Source organism: Pomacea canaliculata, linkage group LG10 (assembly GCF_003073045.1).
Source record: "Pomacea canaliculata isolate SZHN2017 linkage group LG10, ASM307304v1, whole genome shotgun sequence".
Taxonomy (NCBI): Eukaryota; Metazoa; Mollusca; class Gastropoda; order Architaenioglossa; family Ampullariidae; genus Pomacea; species Pomacea canaliculata.
Window position 1 is genome coordinate 22,589,709 of NC_037599.1, and position 19,181 is coordinate 22,608,889.

Below are 19,181 nucleotides of genomic sequence, written 5' to 3' on the forward strand. Positions count from 1 at the left end.
GTTATTAAGTCAACCTTTCTCACTACTTGCCTTGCTGGCTCACCTTGACAAATGTTGTGTGCCAAGTTTGCTGGTCGTTCACGGTTCCCTGTCATGTCAGCTCGTTTCCTGACACTAATCAAGTTTGTTTTGCCTGACTTTCGTCTCAGTCTTTCTTTGTCTTGCATCCGCTTTGTATTCCTTTTCTCTTCCTCCTTTTTTTTATCATCATCTCACATGTTCCTCTCTCTTTTCCTATATTTCTCCTTTTCTTCTAGTTTCTCCTGTTCGATACCCGGTATTCCCCTTCCTTCTCCAAATCATTGTTTTCACCAACATTTTCTTTTTCTTGCGAAATCATTATTGTGATCCGACCCCTCAAAGCAACCACAGATTTCAGAAGATCTAATAACTTTTTTTTATACAAACATGAATGTAAATTAAACGAATAATAATAACACCGTAAATGTTGAGGGACAAGCAAGGAGCGTCCATTGCGGTCAGACAGGACAAGTGGCGGGAAAGACACGTGCGGCCTGAGGACGATTTTGGAGAATTCTGTACGCATATGACCTTCACCCCAAGCCAGGGTAGACCACTTCCGGTTTAAAGTCGTCTGATGACCGTGTATATTGCTTGGTAGTCCTTTGTTCGTGGCTTGCTTGGATCTGTAACCAAAAAACAAATGGGTACCTGATTCATCAGAGGAGGTAAAGTCAGCGGAAGGCGAGGATTAGGCTCTGTAGACACGGTAAACCACTTACTGTGCCCCTACGGTCACGTGGCTAGAAGGCTGTTTTTTTTCCCCTCTTCAAGCAGCTGCTCGCGGCAGTAGTCCCCACTGATACACACTCACTCTCCGCATTCCTCGCACCTTGAGTGACCCCAGCTAGCGAAGAAGGTGAAAGGAAAGAGGGTATCACGGTTGTTTTGCACCCCCACCCACTTTCCAGTCATCGCTGTCGGTCCTTTTTTTTTCCTTTTTTTTTTTTCTTCGCCTTTTCACTCCTTTCGCCTTGCTCTAGTTGCCCGCACGACGCTAACCCTCCGACTGCCACAGCTCTCAGGGAATGAAAAGAAGTGGGACGCCATGACACCTCCTGTCACCACCCTTAGGGTCACAGGTCACCCGATGTCACGCTGATAGTGCGAAGAAGGGAGATAGCCAGGAAATTAGTCGGCAAGATGGAATGGCGGCGCTGCTGTGCTGAGTAATAAGCGACGTGACATACCCGGATAGGACAGGGAGAATGTGGGGGGAGGAGAGGGAGGGTTTTAAAAAAAAAATAATGCAGAAAAGACCGTGTGTTAGTGAGGCATGAAGGACGAGGGGCAAAAAAAAAAAAAATGAAGAGCATTGGGTGGAGGTGGATGGAGGATGAGGAGGAAAAGAGGAGATTGGTTAATAATAGCACACCTGAGCTGAGCCTCGATTGATGATAGCGGACATGGAGCAAGGGCGCGGTTAGCGTGAGTGAAGTCAACAACAGTCTACTGTCCATTAACTGCTACCATATCAAACACCTAGCATATTGAAAACATTTTATTGGTTTGTTTTGCAAGTGACTAGGTGAGTTCAGTAAAAATCTCTAGTGAACAGCTCCCCTCATTTTCTGAAGTCGATTCACGGAAAATATTTTAGATGATAATATTATTGGCATTAGGAACACAGACACACTTGTTTCACATGATTTCTGTATATTGTGATATTTGTAGGCTTGTATGTGGAGAATGAGATGTTTACACTCAGATGTTGGGAATATTCCACTCATTTGGGGAAAAAAAAGTTGTGCCCTCCCATAGTTCTTTTAAATTTATATCAAAGCTGCCTCATACTCAGAAACAAAACTGTTTTTAGGATGTCCATTAAGTACAATCAACTTCTGAACATTTCTTTCTCCTTGTGCTGGATGTGCAATAAACAGGTGGTTTTAAAAAGTATGCCGTTAGGCTTCTCCTTTTTTCCTGATCTCGCGAGACAGGTTAAAGGAATTATTATAATAATCCCGTTGCACATAAAAGACTACAAACACACAAGAAACATAAAAATAAGCATAACACAATGACAAAAAAAGAATTGAGGAGTGGACGTCACAGTACTCTTTATTATGCATCATATTTCTTACAGGAATGGGTTTTTTCTCAGTCGGATGTGTGGCACAGAGAGGGACCAGCAACACAAGCAGACACAGGAGACCAACTCGGGTGGTGAGGCTTCAGTAGCTCAGACGGGTATGATGGGGTGAGGCTGTGAAGACCACAGTAGCACAGTGTGTCCATCTTGTCATTAGTGTGAGCTCGGACTAGCAGCCAAGGAAGTTCGCAGAGGAAGGTATAGCATTGCTTGCTTTTTGCCTTCTGAAGACAGGATAAATGGTGCACACATCGGTTTATTTGCAAAGAAGAACTTCAGTTTTGTCGTCATTCATTTTCAATTTGTTGATGGACATCCAAGCTTTCACAGAGTCTGTTGTGTGTTGTGTGAGTTGGACAGCGAGGTCACACACCAGCATCTGTGTATCATCAGCAGGACCAAGTAGTGGATGATGGAATCGAGTGGTTAGATGTACACGATGAGGCACAAGACCAGCCCTGATGCATCCCAAACTTTACAGAAGCAGGTAAAGATGAGGTGTCTACAACTACTACAGACTAGGTGCAATGTGTAGAACCGGAACAGTGCGAGAAGACTAAAAACAACACGAAGGCATTGGAGAAGGATGTTGTGGTCGAGGGTATCAACCGCCAACAGATCCAGCTTCGACAGTAAAATAATTGTGATCATGTCTCAAGCAGAGAACAAGTCAGGGACCACTCGCAGCACACCAGTCTCAGTCGAATAATTCTCACGATAGGCTGACGGAAAATGATTCAAGTAGATTATTGATGGAGAAACAATCGAGGAACTTTTCAAGTACTTTTGACAGGAAAAGGTGGATCAGAAACGGCGATAGTTTTTGGGTCATTAAGGTTGAAGCTGGAGTGTGTGGTGATGACAGTATGTTAACGAGGGCACAGCACCAGTCGACACGAAGTGGTTGATAATACAAGTGATGGAATCATTAAGTCAAGGCACATATGCAGGAGAGACAGAAGAGGGTCGAGAGCAGGGTTTCTTCAGAGAGTTGTGATGATCTCTCTTGACTTGAGATTTGACAGGCACAAACTCCATTAAAGGCGTTCCAGAGAAAACATCAAAACTAGGGTTGTGAGACCGTTGGTCCATCCCTGCCCTGAGAGTATCGAATTGCCCCATAAAGTATTTGCAAGTGTCCTACAGGCATTGTAGTAGACAAGGTAGAAGCAATTGTTTACTCGCCTAACATATGGCCCACAATCGCAGACAAATTGATGAACATTGTTGTAATTTCCCATCTGTGTAATCTTTGAAGAAATCATCAAGTGCTTTGTGATCTTCCAGTGTCGCAGATACATTTTTCTGTGAACTGCGAGATCCATCTTTTCCCATCGGCATTCAACGCCACATCAACTCTTCTTTTCTTTTTTTTACCCCGGGGTTGAGCCATGAGGCAGAAGGGAGATCAGAGACATAGCAGGTGGAGAGAGAAGCATGCCTACAAAGGACAGCAGACAGCGAGTAGACACCATGACCACAGGACAAAGGATAGCAGATAGTAAAAGATTGTCAACAAGCTTATGAGAAGACATCATGAGAGCAGGACATGACCAATACATGGCCAACATGGCGTCTGGCCCAAAACCAATCGGTTTCAAATTGCACCAGGCTCATGCAGATGGCAGAGGTGTGGAATTTGAGGTGGCAAAGAAAGGTGCTTCCGGCTAAAATGGACTGTCTAGTGCGGTGTAAGGAGATGAGGCAGCCATGATGACTCGGTCTGAAGTGCGAGACTCCCACTCCCCGTCTTGCCACTTGCAATGTGTGGAGCAATGATGGCGGTCTGTGTACATCCGGTCTGCAGTGTCGTCGCAATCTTTATCTGTCACACAATACCTGAAAGATGGCGGCTAGTATTCCCAGATTCTCCTGACAGACAGAAGGCGGGACGGACAGACACGAAGAGACAAACAACGAAGACGACAGATCGAGAAAAATCAGCAATTGCCATTCTGTATTCAGCAAGCAGTCCATTGTTTACATTAGTAAAGCAGGATCAGCACTCTTGGAGAGACATGTACAGATTATGGCTTCATAATTAACCATAGCCATTGCCGCTGTTGCGATCCTGATACGAAACCTGTTGTGCCATAAATAGTATGGACAATAACCGAGGAAGAGGAGGAGGGATTATGTGTCGGAAATAGCCACAACGACCACGGAGATGTCAGAAATTGCAAAAAAAAAAAAAATATCAGAAAGAGCCAACAGACCCAAGAACAGAACATTGACCGAAACGTTGCACTGGAATCCTGCTCGGGCCAAGGACAACAAAGCCTCAGACACAGGAAACAGAATGTCCACTTTACTGAGGAGAATTGGTGTAGGAAATGCAGAGTCAGTGTTGAAGAAAGTGTAAATGCGAACGTCAGACGAAGAATCATTGTCAGTCGATATCGGAGGAAGACATGGCATTACAGAAGGACGACGACGAGAATAATGATGATGTCAAGTTGACCATCCTATACTCCCACCCCTGAATGCCCCCCCACACACCCTACAGGTGGCGGCCAGCAGCAGAGGCGACATACTTGATGACACGAACGTTCTGTTATCGCCGTTCTTATCCACGCTGTCGCTGGTGGTCTGACGAGGGCTACGGGCCTGAACGATGACCTATTTGCCCTGTCACGTTGGCCGGCCCCACACCCCCGCATAACATTGGATAACAAACACCGCCTGATTCTCGGGGTTTCGACCCACCTCAAAACAGAACAACACTCAACACTTGACCTGATTACGCCGTCATCCTCATGCCCACTCCCCTGGCCCCCCACCTGGCCCTACCGGTGCCCAGAGACCGAAGCTCCAGCAGTGACGCCTGGCGGTAAACAGGCTAATGGTGTCAAGGCAAGGTCGTTTAGGTCATCAGGCTTCTGCGACGTGTGACGACGACGACGCCTGTTGGTGCCGCCGCTTGCAAAACGAGGTCACGTAGATAACACTACAGGGTGTGACGGAACTTGCTCTGACAGTCGAAGCTGTCATTACACGGACCTTGTGTAGGCCGGTAGGTTGAACTTTTGGAAAAGGATAAGGGGTGTGGGGTGAAGAGGTTTCGATTGCATGAAGACAGGGTGGAGGGTGCGAGGGTGAAAGGGCGTGGGCGTGGAGGGTGCAGGGCAAGGAGTGTCCATGACTTAACCTAGACGAGGAATGTCAGACACTTGCTGTAAACAAGTGTGTTTGTGTGAAGTAATGGTTAGTGTTGCGTGTCAGTAGCAATCATACACAATAATCTGTCAATGGCTGTAATAAAAAATGTTTTCAAAATATTTACCTAAACATAATGCTTATATCACATTTGATAGTCACTCGGCCTTACCTATGCTCCCAAACACCAATACTTACATTACTTGACTGCTCTTTCTACCTTTTATTTTTATTAATATGCCTACACCAATATCTAATAACTTCACAAAAGCGCCCTACAAGAAATTGGAAAGACCTTACATAAATCTTGCATAAACAAACATAAATCTAAGATATAGAAACTACATCAGTGCAACTAACTAAACAACCTGTTTGAACATGAAATTAATGGTTAGTTCTCACCCCTGGGAAGAAAGGGCTATGGGCATGAACAGGCATGAGTGCGCACGCACAGTATTTCAAGTAGAGGCACATGCCTAATCAACCTTACCTACAGGCTAGGTGGTCATTCTCATGCACAGTCACAATTTACAGGGCCGGTTGCTTTGCCGTGATATAGTCTTATTTACTGGCTTAGTGTAAAATACTAATTCCCCCCCTCTACCCTTGCAGTCACAATTGCTAGAGACAAAAATACTCTCACTACGCCAAAATGTCTACCTACATAACATCTAGATCAAAAGTCCAGCTCTGTGTTATACCACAAGATTTTTACCTATACATTTTAGATGGGGTAAGGTTTTTTTTTTTTTGCAGTGAACACAAGAATGGTCTTCCATTTTATCATTCCATGTAGCGTATTCAGTGTTAGCTGTAAAAAACTTTATGTTTTAGCACAAATTCTGTTTCAGGTAAAAGACAGTCACTTTAAGACACCAAGGGAAATTGTGATCTTGAGTTTTATTACACCTTTCTACTGTCATTTTACAGCCTTTTCTTAAATGCCTTGAGTCTGGCAGACAGTGGAGAAACAAGCTATACAAATGTACATTATCATTAGGATCATATGACATTTATGAAGCTTCTTCTTTCAGTCAGATAACCTTAGTTCCCTCCCTCTACAGATGTCCTTGAGGAGTGCGAGCATGTTTCTGTATGACTGGTTATTGCATTTTCCCTTGCAAGATCTCTGAATCTTTAAATAGCTTTGTAGGGTGGGGGTCTCCAAGGCTGATGTATATATAGATATGCATCTGTATGTTGAGGCCAAATGGCTGAGAGGGCACTGAACTGTAAGTAGTTCATTATGTTTAGGGCACCAGAAGGCAGCTTTGACCTCCCCTGATAGTCAAAACTACCGTGTAGGCTGAGGAAATTTTCCAGTCAGTGCAGAAATCACAAGGCTGGGAAATGCTTTTCACATATATTTCTGGATATAACATGCATATTTATAAGTAGACATGTATTTAACACATCTCTTTAGGGTGGTAAGATATATTAACTTCAGAGCATTTTACGGAATCATGTTTTTCTTCTCTTGCACCAGATGTAGAAAAGCTTCATAACGACAAAATGATAAATTAAAAAAATAAACATAGAAGGATGGTTCCTTTTAAAGTTTGCTTTAGGGGAAAAAAAACAGACAGGCTAATATTTACTAGACATATATTACTGTCCCCAAAATTTTGTCAGTGAACATTTGTGGGATCAGTCACGTGGGAGACAACCTACATTATTTTTTAAAAAAGTTTACTACAGGTAGTCTCCCTTCTCCAGACAGAAATATGTAAGACGATGTCTTAAAACATCTATTGCTAAATATAAAACCATTTCAATAGTTTATTGACTAGTTTCTGTCATTCATTTTGTCTCTCTCACATATACACAGAATGGATCTAATTTCTATAGTTTTTATTCTCTGATGGACTTAAGTCCACCACCTATGTTGTATGCATACCTGCAGAAATACCTCACCTTGCTACACACACACAAATTTCAGACAGCAGACTAGGCATCATTAAACTTACGTTTCATACTTTTCTAAGGCATTCTGAGCAATAACTCTTTCTCATTATGACTCGAATAGAAACCATTAAATATCTCCAGTCATTTATACAAACAGACCATGCACACCATTAAAAGAACCTGCCTTTTAACATTTCCCTTCTCGAACTTGAGACATTTCCCCTACATATACTCTGAAGATGCAAGACAGCTATACACAGAAAAACACCTGTCCACAGACTTCATAAATTTGGCTAATATCTTTTTTCCCTCCCCTCTTTCTACCAAATTCTTGTGTTTCAACTTTTACCTTTGATCAGATCTCATTTTACAGAAGTGAAGTCCTTCTTCAAAGCAAACATAAGTCAGTCCTTCTATATGGATCTGAGATATAGCGTGTGACAAAGACCATCACCAACAAGATTCAGTCATTTGTCAACAGATCAACCTCAGATGGCCCAAGAAGATCTCCAATACAGACCTGTGGGAGAGAACCAACCAAAATCCTGCCAGCCAAGATATCAAGAATTGGAAGTGAGGCTGGATCAGTCACAACATGCGAAAACCGGCCGACAATTTAACGAGACAAGCTCTGAGCTAGAACCCACAGGGGCGGCGCAGGGTTGGGAGACCCAGACAGACATGGAGATCAGTCCACAGAGAGGTAGAGACAGCTGGGATGACAGGGTCCCAATTGAAAAGGGACGCCCAGAACCGGGTCCGATGGCATGGTGTAGTTGTGGCTCTATGCTCCACTGGAGGTGTATAGGAATAGGAAGAAGAAATCCTTTAAGATTGTGAAAGAAACAAACGAGAGTAGCGAAGTATGACAAGCATAACACAAAAAGATAAAATGGATTGCAGACAGATCTGATCCCTGATTTGATCAAAACAACGTCAACAAAAAAAAAAAAAAAAAAAACAACCACCCAACCACATATGCAAAATGCAGCTAGGTTGGTGCATGATGCATAAATAACTGTAGCCGACATAACAGCACTGTGAAGTGCACGTGAATTGTAAGCAAATCTAATGAGAAGTAACACCATCATGTTCAAGCTATCACAAGAGGCTGCATGAACTAGACATGAAGTTGTGGACATTTCACTTTTCCTAACTCCAATCTAAGCTCAGCATTTATGTGAGAGGTGTCACCCACAATTAAAGGTGTGTGTTAACAGATGAAGCTCATGATAAGCAGTGTGGAGGAAAAGCTTAAAAAAAAATACAACCTCTCCCCCCAAATCAAATGAGCTTGTAGATGTATCAGCCTGGTTTCTTAGAAAAATAACTTTTCCCCACCAATTACATCTAGTTTAACTTGGTGCTCATGTGACAAATTATGGGAAAAATGGAAACAGAATGAAAAGGAAAAAAAAGATGTTTACACAGTCTATGAATAGCCCATACCCCTTTCCCAGCATTCTGTACATGCTAAAAATTTGCGCACAAAGAAAGTCAATTCTGGACGGCATGCTACTCTGGCTTCTTGAGTGAAAGGTAAAGTTTTTTGTTGACATGAGTCTTCTCCGGGTTGATCCGCTTAAGAAGCTGGACAATCGTGTGGGTCATCTGTTCGCTGGTCATATTAAGCTTCTTGGAGCGAAACTTCTGCAGCAAGTCCTTGGTAGTCATTGGTTTGCGTTGCAGGTACCTCCTAATAGCCTCTTCTGTTATACCATCACTGCAAAGAACACAAAGGCAAGTTAGGAAAACATAAAAAAACCAAATCATGTAGACAGAAATCACAACATTTAGCAGTACAAATAAAACAATATAAGAAGGTTATAGACCTTGAAGAGCTGCCGACTGAGGGAAGAGGGCTGTAACTCCTGGCCTTTTTGGGATTTGGGCCATCAGCTTCAGCTTTCCTCTTGACACCTGAAACACAAGTCAACATCAATGTATCATACGATTTGGTTCAGACTCTGATAAACAGGAAGTGATAAGGTCTGGCAAAAGAATGAAAATGGTAAATGAATGAGACAACAACACACAAAAGGCTGTTATGAACGACAGAATGCTGGTACAATGTCTGACAGCATATTACATGAATATAATGCACTGTGTCATGATGTCAAGATCTACAATACATTGGCAATTAACACAATGCTGGCTGACAAGTGGGTTGGTTGATTGTGTTTTACGCTGTGCATGCAACTAAGGCTACATCATGGTGACTGGCTGACAAATCAAATGAAAACTTACCTTTTGAATCTGTTGCGTCTACAGACCACATATTCTTCTCTGATTTTTCATGTTGGGCTTTCTTCTTGTCCATCTTCTCTTTCTGCATAAATCCACAACTGCTTTATTTCAATGCTTGCATTAATAACATGAACACAAGCTTTTGCTAATAAAATCTCTATGGAAATAAGTTAATAAAAGCAATGCCATGTTGAAATAAATGGCACTTTCTAAACTCTTGCAGCTCAAGAATAAAGAATAAGTACTTGAATTCCAGAAAAATGTCTAGCTGCAGGTGCATCCTTCAACAACAAATCTTTTACACATCTTATTTACAGGATATGTTACATATATGAATCACCTAAGTTTCTGGGCAATAGTTACCTGCATAAGTAAAGCAGAGGTTATCTTTTCATCTTTGTCAATGTCCGATTCACTGTCAGAGCTGGAACTACTACTTTCACTTTCATTCTCTGAACACACACAAAATATGTATGTGCAAGCCAGTTAACAAGCTGTTTGTCTGATAGGACACAATTAAAAAAAACAAACAAATAAACTTAAACTTCACACATGTAACTGAAATTTTTAACATTTGGTGTAATTTTGTCCCATAAATATCATTAAGAGTATAATACTGAAAAGTAAAAAAGTTTCCTAAGCATAGCCATAAGATTTTCATAATTTCAACACATGAAAGAGGCTCAAAGCATAGCCTCCTACTGCATCTTTGTGTGTGATAAAAAAGTTTTTTTAAACTGTGCAAACATTTAACAAGTCACGAAAAAAGAAAATAATGAATTTTCAGCGATCCTGAGGCCAGTTTCCGCATTTAAAGCAGAGATTTCACAGAAACTATTCTTCTAGGGGAATTCAGGGTCTGATAATTTAACAAAGTTATCAGCTTTAAAAGACAAGCGGTCTACCCAATCCTCGTACTTTTATCTTTAGTAGCTTGGTCATCCTCCTTCTCCTTGTCTTCCTCATTTTCTTCTTCTTCATTTGCCTCCTCTTCTTCATCGTCCTCACCATCAGAAGCGAGAATGTTACGCAGCCCAGCCTCTTCTGCAACCCCCTTCTCCTCATACTTCTTCTCCTTCTCTTCTGGTTCTGACATGCTGCTACTGTGTGCACACAAAAAATGACCGTTATTTCACATGCTTGACAACAGCTCATGTGAATATGGTCTTAAAAGGCAATACTGACTTCAGCCGAAAATTTCTCTTCCCAGTTATAATTGTGGTCTAAGCAGCATGTAAACTACTAAATTCTCTAGACTCACAAAGAGTGTTTTTATCCAATTAGCTTATATACATCAATTGTGTTTCATATAACGATCTCCATTGGACTCTAGATACTGACTTTCAGCTACATTCAAACACCATGTCTTGCACAAAACCTGACAGTGCATGCCATAGGATCAAAGCCCAACATGTACCTGCTTGTGTCTGACATGTAGTCAACTTCTCTGTCATCAAAATCTCCTTCATCACTTTCCTCAACAGCTTCATCATCAGAGTTCTGTTTTGCATTCTTCACCCGTTTGCCTTTACCTTTGGCCTTGCCTTTCTTTTTAGACTTATCTCCCTCTGTGTCAAAAATACCAAATAAATAATTTTCAGATTTATAAGAACAAAATCTTTCAGTCCTTATCTAGTATCAAATGATTACAGACAAGCTTGACAGAGAGCCCTCAAAAACATCACACGGGCTTAAACTGAATCCTAAAGACCCCCCCCCCCAAAATAAAAATATTAATGCCCGCTTCAAAAATCTGACACAGGCATACTAACATACAAATAAGAGTTGTAAGAATGCTGCAGAAAAAGTTTTTAATGCTTTGCACATGCATGATGAAGATGTACAAATTCTCATTTTTAAAAAAGTGTATGCTTTAGTACTCTGATATTTTAAGGCAAATAAATATTGCACCATTTCTCATCCTTATCATTGGAATATCAACATCTAATCAAAATCAGTTATGCTCACCATCTTTAGGCTTTTCTTCTTCTTCATCATCCATGTCATCATCATCATCAATATCAGAAAGATCTGCCCATTCATCCATGTCTGTAAGTAGCTTAAAAAAGCAAGGGAAAAAAGCATGTTTAATCTCCACCAAAGCATCCATTCTGACTTGTTGCCTTCAAAATCTTCTTATGACAGAAAAAAATGAGCAAATCTATAATCACCAGGAAAAAAATTAACAAGGCGAGGTAAAATAGCTAATAATGTATGCAGAAAATGATAGTGTCTATGATGGTAGATGAACTGGTTAAAATTTACTCACAAAATCCTTATTTTTCTTCTTAGATTTTGAAGCCCTTTTATTTGCAGGTTTCTCCCCCTCGTCAGGCTCTACCTCTTTTTCCTCATTCTTCATGCGTTTCTTCAACATGATGTTGAAATAGTTGAGAGTCTTGTCCCTTCTGGAAAGAAAAGAAAATCCAAACATTTAAAAGATGTTTGCTTTGTTGAACATGTTTTAAAGCTATTTTGGGGGTCATTTTCCCAGTATGTTCTGGTCAATGATTATATGTGGAGATTAGCGCAGAATGTAAAGATAAATGTAGCCCCATGACTTGGGATGGAAAGGTTAGAGACCCCACATCTTGGCAGCTTCTGCAAGGGTGGTACCCATCTCTTCTCTTTCACTGGTCTATCTACCCTACCCCTCAAAAGCGTCAAGTATCAATTGTGCAGCTGGGTCAATTGAGACAAGGGCTGTCACACTGGACTGGTGTAGAATTGAGACACGTGCATAACCAATTTATATAACAAATATGTGGCTATTCACAACAACAACAAAAAAAAAAAAAAAAAAAAAACACAAAAAACACAGCCTGAAGACCCATTACACAAAAAGCAGACCTGCTGAACTCCTCCTCAGCCTCATCAGCATTCAGATATTTGTAGCGACTGACAGGTGCAAAATTATACCATTCCTGCGCTGGGATAGCTTCAAAAGCACCATCTGGACTTTGCACGAAGATGTAGTATGATGTGTTTTCTGATATTGTTCCCTCTCTTACGCCTTTGTACCTTAGAAGAAAATAAGGCAAAATATAAATTGAGATGGAGTAACACTGTTCTTCTAAAGCAGATCTTTATCAAATAGTATGACTCTCATAAACAATCCTGTTACACAGAAAATAAACAAGCTTTTTTCATCTACTACTCTCTGCCATGTTACCTCTATTTTAAAAAAAAAAGACAAGCAGGCTTGATACTACAAACAAAATGCTAAAAAATGATTTAAAACAATTTCTCACTTCCTGGCTTGCTTGCCGGCACCTAGCCTCAAAAGCCAAGGCTGGTCTTCTGGATTGTACTTTTTCATGATAATGCCATACTTCTTCCTGCGTGCTTCTTCTTTTAGGTCTCTGCCGTATTCACTTCCAGCACCAAACTTTGGCATAGTATCCAGATCATTTGCGGTCTTGTATTCTTTTAAATTGTTTTCCCTCTCCATCTTTGCTGTCATCTAATAATAATAAACATAGCAATTTAATCACATGTGCTAATAATGTGGGGGTTTTCCCAATATTTTGCTTTGATATTTTTATTTGTATAATTACTGATTTTGAGATTATTTGTTAGGAACACATTAATAACTTGGCATAAGAACAAAATAATAATTGCACAATATACCATTAATTCAGAGATATATCCTTCAAATTATAATAATGATTTGTTTATGCAGAATATCATGCTAATTGAACCATTAATAAGATTTTTTCACACCCTTCAATGATATACTCAGATTTTAAATAGGTTCTTTTACTTACATCTCCAAGTCTTGTAAAATCCACTCCAGCACCTGATCCAAACTTCATCACAGAAAACTTTCTCTTCCTATCTCTACACAGAGAACAGTGATGAAACATTATTGATGGGATAGCTAAATGATGTTGTCATGAATGTAGCAGTTAATTTTGTCTAACACACCAAATAATGTGACTATGAACAGAGTATCAACTCTTGTGGTTCTATATGGTGCATTTTATAAGGACTTTAATGACTGTAAATATCTTCATTTTGCTGCTAATATCTGCCACTTGTGTTTCTTGCATAGCCAAGCAGTCTGATTGATCTATTAAAATTATTTAAGTAGAGACCTAAAAATTCTAAGAATGAAAAATAACAAATGTTCTGTTCCCTGATTTATTGCTCAAATCCAGGGACAGAATAAAGAACAACAGTAACACTGTTTTTGCTAGCTCCGAGTAATTAAATAACACGCTTACAATATTATCTTAATTATTGTCAGAAGTCTGTGATTTTGAAATGCAGAGTAACTACAAATACAAGAGAAGCTGTACACATCTAATAATAATAATAAATGCAAAATGTGTACTCACACTCCTAAGGAGTATGCTCTTTGCGCTTAAGAACAAGAATAAAACATGGACTACATACGAGGGACAAAAAAAACAAACAAATAAAATATGAACTATAAAAGAATCAAAAACTGTACTAAACGAAGAATGAAATCAAATACAGAAAACACAAAGAACCAAATAACAAGAACAAGACCTGAGAGTAACATGATATTGCAAAAGAAAAAAGGTTGATAATAATAATAAGTGGGAATTTATAAAGTGCAATATCTGAGCCAAAGGCTAACTTATTGCGCTGAACAGGATCATAAAATAATAACAAATATGTAAAACAAGTTAACAAAAAGTAACGAGGATGTAAAACAAAATAGTAACAAAGATGTAGACATCTGGCAAATATAACGAAAAGTAATACTCACTTTGGAAGTCTTACGATAAACTCCTGAGTAGTCGTATTTTGAGAACTTGATGACGGACCTGGCTGGAAACAAAAAGAGAAAGAGCAACGTGTTGTGTGTTTCAAGCTCTTTGTTAGTGAACTATTTGCGATTTCTACAGCATAAAAAATTATGGACTACACAATGAGAAAATATTTACACACTTTCCTTTATAAACATACACAATTCAAAGTTACCTGTAGAGATGACATTTTATATCTTGTTAAGTGTTATTAAGATGATCTGCAGCTGGAAATTTGCAGGCAGACTACTACCAAAATAAAAGTGTGGAGGCTGCCATTTTCCTTGCAATAGGTCGTTATAGTTTTGTTAGTTTCGACAAAAAGCTAAGAAATGTATTTGATATATACAGTATATAAAATTTATTTTGTAATACATACTTTGATGTAGCTTATATTATTTTTATAATTTGTTGATTTAAATAGTCGTTTTGCGAAAATATTTAGAACAGCTTTTTTAATTCAAGCAAGGGAAATCATTCATCACACAATGGCAAGGAACGAAGAAAAACAGCTCGCCAGACTAAATAGATTTTATCTTGAAAAACAAAGGCAAGGTAAGACAACATTCACACTTTAGTTTTATTTAGTTCATTTCTTAAGAAATTTTGAAATATTTGTATTAAATAGGTGAATGAGTTGTGTATTTATTTGAAGCATTGAAGAAGAATTTTGTTCAAACCATAGTTTCTGTCGTCTGCTACCTGCCTCTTTAATGTAAACATGTTTCGCCGCCGACACATTTGTAATACATAATTTAGGTTCTAAGACAGGTTTTAGCTTTTAGTAGCACAGAAGGCCATAGAATATTCTTGTCATTGTGACAATAAATAATGATCGTTTATGATAATTGCTTATCGATAGAAATATGGAACAATCAATGAACTAGGAATGGATCGAGTTCAACTCTACGAAAATTAGAAATCGTTATCGGTGATGAGAAAAACTTGGATAGTTTATGACCGGTATATACTACAACATGTATTTGCTGAAGTAAGCCAAGAGCATATATCAGATTGACTCTCAACCAAATCAAACCTCAAAGAGTTAAATCAGTTCTGACAAAATTACATGTTAATTTTGTCAGGCCCTGGGTGTTTGCTGCCGACCAATAACTATAGTATATCAGCTCTCTTTACCTTTTCACCCCTTTGGATTGTTGAGATACATGGCTACAAACATCACCATGCACAGAAAGAAGTCAACAGCACAGATACATTGTGAAAATTACTGCCAAGTTAATGCTGGGACTGTATATCTTACCTAAGTGCATGTGTGTTTCTGTGCATTGTGATCTTTGTAGGCATTTATCCCTAGAATGGAATGAGGATATATTTTGGGAAATATTATATTCTTCTTCTTGTTCCTATTCACCCCCAGTGGAGCATAGGGCCGCATAATGTGCTTGCAGTTTCTGTAGCAATTAACTTTTTTATTGGGTGGCGTTGCTAGCCTCACACCCAATCCTCCTCCTTCATACTGGCTTGGCACCGGCAGGTTACCCAAGTGGTTTCCAGGTTGAGTTAAATAGTATATTAAGCTTAGCTTTACTTAGATATTAGAGCAAAAACCTGCACTCAGCTAGACCTTAAGTGAGTATAGAGAGAGTTCATTGTTCATGTGCTTACTAAAGAGAAGTTATAATTGCACATTGATGCTCATATTGCAGAGAACCTCAAGAAAAGACCACCAAGACCAAGACTTGTGAGTTTCTGTGTTTGGCTTTTACCCCCAACAAATGTTCATTACAATAACCATTGTACATTTTCAAAGTAGAATTAGGATAATATTTTGAAAAAATGTATGCATGTGCCTTTGTACAAATTATGTGCACATCTAATGACATAAGCTTGAGACAGGGTTCCCAGGTCCTTGCAAGGTCCTTTTAAGTCCTTTTATATTGAATTTTCGCCAAAGGCTTTTAAGTCCTTTTATTTGCCATGCGGTCCTTTCAAATTCTCACACAGGTCCTTACATTTTCTCTGTGACCCTTTTAAGTCCTTTTATCGATAAAATATTACCACAAATTATTTCCGGAGTCGACTTTGGAGCAAAATACCGACGATTTTCGCCGCATTGCTATTTTTAATCACATGACTACCCAGTCTCGGCTCGCGCGGGACGTCCGTTTCGGCCTTTCGCGAGTTCCTCTCGTCGTGTTGACCACATTCTTTGTCTGCTTAACAATTTGAAAGATGCGGGAAGTGCTTTTCAGGAGAAGTGCTAAAGAAGACAGTATAAAGATTGGTTAATAAAAGACTCGAGCAATAAACATTTGGCACGATGTGCTGCTGCAAATATCTCTGAATCTTTCATCAATGGCGAAAGTGTTCTGAACAGCACATGGTTACCAAAAGACACCAAAGGCAAATAAAAGTATTTCTGAAAGATGCGCGCTTTTGTGTAACTGATTACTTTCGTCATCGAGAACATCACAGCCCGCTCAAAATCAGACGGCACCGACCAGCTCTGCAAGTGTGTCCAGTAAGTGACAATTATAGTGGATAGTTGTTTATGATACCCTTGCTGGAAAAGCAGAGTTTCAGGTGTTGTGTCTGTTGTCAGACAGTTACTCCTACTTTCTCATGGTCAGCTACAGTGAAAGAGGATTTTCATTCAACAAAGAACAGTAGCTGACAATCTTAGCCAGACTGCACTAAAAGCACGCAGAGTAATTCTTGATCATATTCACAGTGGGAGGGGTGGAAAATGTTGGATCTCCAAACCACTGATAATATCCGCTTTCTAGTGCCTATGGCAGGTATGAACGTTACCTCTCTGAGCAGAAGCAGCAGAAGAGACAGAGAAGAAAGCAGGTCCACAGAAAGAGATTAGGAGATGCGCTGGTAATCTACAAAAAGGCTAAAGACCACAGTGCCGAAGAACGACACATGCTGGAACTGGCTGACAGACATAGTTTCCAGGCTGAAGAGCAAAAAAGTTACACCTTATTGGAAAAGATCTAACAACATGCGTTTGTTAGCCAAGACAGAAGAAGAGAATAACAAGATTCAGTCAGACATTGTAGATTACAGGGAAGAAATTAAAGTGTTGAATTGTGACATTCAGAATTATGTTTATTTCAGTTTAAATAAGCCTGTACAATTCTGTACATGTATGCTATGGAACATGTTAAAAAAACCAGAACTATTTAGAGGAAATTAGGTGGTGTAAAGAAATTGTATTAGTTTAGTATTGGTAAAGCTGTAGGGGTGACAAAGAATTGAATTTCATCAATGAAACTTTTGCTTATAGTAGATGGATTGCTTTGTCATTTTGTAATCTTAATCTTATATGTATTAGTATATCATGCCTGTTTATGTAAAAAAGTTTGCATGTTACATGTATGTATAATAAGATGCTTAAAATATCTCAGGTTAACAAAAATAATGGCTGTATGCTTACAGTTTCGACTCATTCCACTTTGTTTAGCATTACTGATTAGGATCACACTCTTTTCATTCTCATCTGATCTCCAAGCCTGGCATTCCTTGTAGTCACAAGAAAATGTTTGGTCTACCACATCTGTACAACACTAGTTGTCCTTCGTATCTCAAAAAACACTCTTTTTTCAAAAGGTCTTTAGAACTTACTCTTTCTTGAACTTTGATCTTCTAGTACTACTCGTGCATAGCTCTATTTTCTCTCTCTTCCCGTTAAAGTGTGTGCGAGAAGAGACATGAACTGACTTTTGTATTACACAAAATGGCTTTCAGGTTTTGTAATTATTATTACTTAGATTTCTAGAAAACTTTGAACATTAACGGTGTATGTTATCAGCGCGCTAAGGACACTTTTAAGTTTATCTAATCTAAATATGGCAGACAGGCATCAAAATTAACTCTTTGATTATTTATTACTAGAAATACATGTATTTTGAGACATGAGAGAAGACCACAGATTCATAAATAATACATCTTTCCGACCACACAAGAGAAAAACTTAAGCATTGATGACTGTCACTTAGGTCCTTACGAATGCATGAAAGGTCCTTTTAAGGTCCTTTTTTGGCACCATCCCTGATCCCTGGGAACCCTGTGAGAATGTTTAATCACATAAGCCATATTTTTGGTATGCAAATTTAGCTTTCAGAAGCTATTTTCTATTAAAAATAACAAAGTAAACAAGTTCATTCTAAGGGCTTATGTCATAGAATTTGTTGGGAAGTTGTCAGTTCCTTTTGTCGATAATGCAGGATTCACTGACTACGGGCAGAGAAATACGGAAATGGCTGCCAAGTATCACTCAAGATATAGACTTTTATGTAAAGGTATTGAAGTATTTATTTATTTAATTTTCAGTTATTGCAACATTTTCTCATAATCCTTCAAATGAAAGTGATAGACTCAACATGTAATTTTTATATATTTTCTGATGGTGGTAAAAATATATTCATTTTATATGGAAATAACAGACTGGACATTATTTTGTACTTTATAGCAAGTATCTTTTAATGCTTTTTTTCTCCTTGGCTAGATAATAGTGAGAATAGTAAGTTTCCCATCACAATACTTTCCACACCCTACAATTTTATATGATTTCTGTACTGGAAAAAAAATTTTTTTTTTCATTTTTTTATAACATATGCCATTTAAGCTTTACCTTTGTGTAAACAGCAGATGGAGGTGCCATGCTACCCAGAGAAAAAACTTGAAGAGTTTAGTAAGCGGATCAGAGAATTGAAGCATGAATACACTGCATTTCTTCGTAAATTGAAGACATTGGAGCCAGACACAGATAACATATCTTGGAATAATCGCCCATATTCTTGTCGCAAGCGATGTAAGAAAAATGAATTCTTCCATGTAGTTCATTTTTCTTAAATTTAAAAGTATTTGGTTCTTTAGTTATTTATAATTTCTGACAATATGTATATGATTTCACATGTTACCATAATCTATATTTATAAAAAATACTTCCAAAGTTGTGAAAAGTAACTGGAGTCTTGAGACTCTTGTTTTTTAGCGGTGTTTTATCAATGTGT

The 19,181-nt window shown here is 38.9% G+C and overlaps 2 protein-coding genes and 1 long non-coding RNA gene across 5 annotated transcripts in view; 2 read left to right on the forward strand and 1 right to left on the reverse strand.

Annotated features, from left to right (window-relative positions):
* The window catches only part of LOC112574299, a 37,740-nt gene that overhangs the window by 15,295 nt on the left and 3,264 nt on the right, over positions 1-19,181 (forward strand). For both annotated transcript variants that reach the window (XM_025255290.1, XM_025255291.1), the window contains exons 3-6: positions 14,665-14,754; positions 15,867-15,901; positions 18,393-18,467; positions 18,814-18,979. In XM_025255290.1, coding sequence (XP_025111075.1) covers positions 14,665-14,754; positions 15,867-15,901; positions 18,393-18,467; positions 18,814-18,979 — 366 coding nt within the window. The remainder of the gene's footprint in view (positions 1-14,664; positions 14,755-15,866; positions 15,902-18,392; positions 18,468-18,813; positions 18,980-19,181) is intronic.
* Positions 1,459-5,391, forward strand: LOC112574301. The gene is made up of 2 exons (XR_003101403.1): positions 1,459-1,549; positions 2,108-5,391. It is a non-coding gene; the product is annotated as an uncharacterized LOC112574301 (long non-coding RNA).
* Positions 6,621-14,496, reverse strand: LOC112574298 (general transcription factor IIF subunit 1-like). Of its 2 annotated transcripts, none has more exons than XM_025255288.1 (13): positions 14,375-14,496; positions 14,160-14,221; positions 13,189-13,261; positions 12,673-12,884; positions 12,272-12,442; positions 11,691-11,829; positions 11,390-11,480; positions 10,839-10,989; positions 10,340-10,521; positions 9,785-9,873; positions 9,422-9,503; positions 9,007-9,094; positions 6,621-8,897 (listed from the first exon to the last, which is right to left on the reverse strand). In XM_025255288.1, the coding sequence occupies exons 1-13, from the start codon at positions 14,387-14,389 to the stop codon at positions 8,690-8,692; spliced, it is 1,563 nt and encodes a 520-aa protein (XP_025111073.1). In that variant the 5' UTR covers positions 14,390-14,496; the 3' UTR covers positions 6,621-8,689. The 2 variants fall into 2 exon arrangements, with proteins under 2 accessions (XP_025111073.1, XP_025111072.1); XM_025255287.1 differs by having other exon boundaries at positions 10,340-10,524.